We start from the raw sequence: 1,208 nt of genomic DNA on the forward strand, positions 1-1,208 counted from the left end.
CAAATAAGCATTTGACCCACTAAGAACGTGACCAAATAAGCACATAACCAAATAAGCACGTGACCAACTGAGATCGTGACCAAATAAGCACGTAACCAAATAAGCATGTGACCTACTAAGAACGTGACCAAATAAGCACGTAACCAAATAAGCACGTGACCAACTGAGATCGTGACCAAATAAGCACGTAACCAAATAGGCATGTGACCTACTAAGAAAGTGACCAAATAAGCACGTAACCAAATATGCACGTAACCAGATAAGCACGTGACAAACTAAGAGCGTGACCAAATAATCGTGTGACCAACAAAGCACGTAACCACATAGGTGTAGCCTATTGATAATGGACGGCGAAACGAACGTGAAGAGAAATGCAATGCGCATAGCTGTACATGTGTGGCCAAATCAGCATTCGGTGAGAATGAGATTGGAGAAGTATTCTAAGGCAAGAAAAACACGTACATAACAATGATACAGCAACCGCCTGAAACCAACTGCATCACCTGGAGGGAACAAGAATACCAGTACACTATGCGAGAGCAAACCCTTTGTGTAGAAATACAGATATAAACGAAATCAAGATCACGCATCACCGCCATAGTATTCATAGGCAAGTCACGATACATCTGCCTCCTGACACATAGATGATCTGAATCCACACAGAGCATTGTACGCGGATCCATACAAGGATCTTGTATGTTTATACCAAATACCTACCTGTGCCATGGTGGTGTCCGTGTCTTCGTCAAAGTATGTTGTGAGCAATCCCGTAAACACCGCCGACCCTATACGCACACCACTCTCCATTAGGCCGATGATGCCCGCCTTGACAATGTCGCGCCAAAAGGTCTTGAACAACGGCAAGTACAACTGCGGCTTGCGATTAGCTGGGATGCACTTTGCTTTCTGCCATTCCCATGCTTGCTGCCGAAGTCAAATTGAAAAGGTATATACACACATTAAGGTGATAATATTCTGCACCATATGTGATCAATTAGGGACCAATCCACAAAATTGAGCTTATGTACTATGCCGAAAAAAATTGTGTATCTAAACGAACCGAGAACCTAGAAAACCCTACGTGTGCTATATGTGTGTGTATACACTTGCGTAGTATAGAAACCCATGTTGATTGTAACGCGGCACCCTTTGTTGTGTAAGTGTTTATACAGGCAGTAAGTTTATACATATATATATATTTTTTTATA

At 42.3% G+C, this 1,208-nt stretch overlaps 1 protein-coding gene across 1 annotated transcript; it reads right to left on the bottom strand.

Annotated features, from left to right (window-relative positions):
• Positions 1-717: 717 nt before the first annotated feature.
• Positions 718-924, bottom strand: SARC_16663 (hypothetical protein; the record flags this gene model as incomplete). Its single annotated transcript, XM_014289233.1, has 1 exon — positions 718-924. A coding segment is annotated over one exon (207 nt), but the record flags the coding sequence as incomplete, so codon positions are not given.
• Positions 925-1,208: the final 284 nt, after the last annotated feature.

The sequence above is a fragment of the Sphaeroforma arctica genome (assembly GCF_001186125.1).
Source record: "Sphaeroforma arctica JP610 unplaced genomic scaffold supercont1.8613, whole genome shotgun sequence".
NCBI lineage: Eukaryota > Ichthyosporea > Ichthyophonida > Sphaeroforma > Sphaeroforma arctica.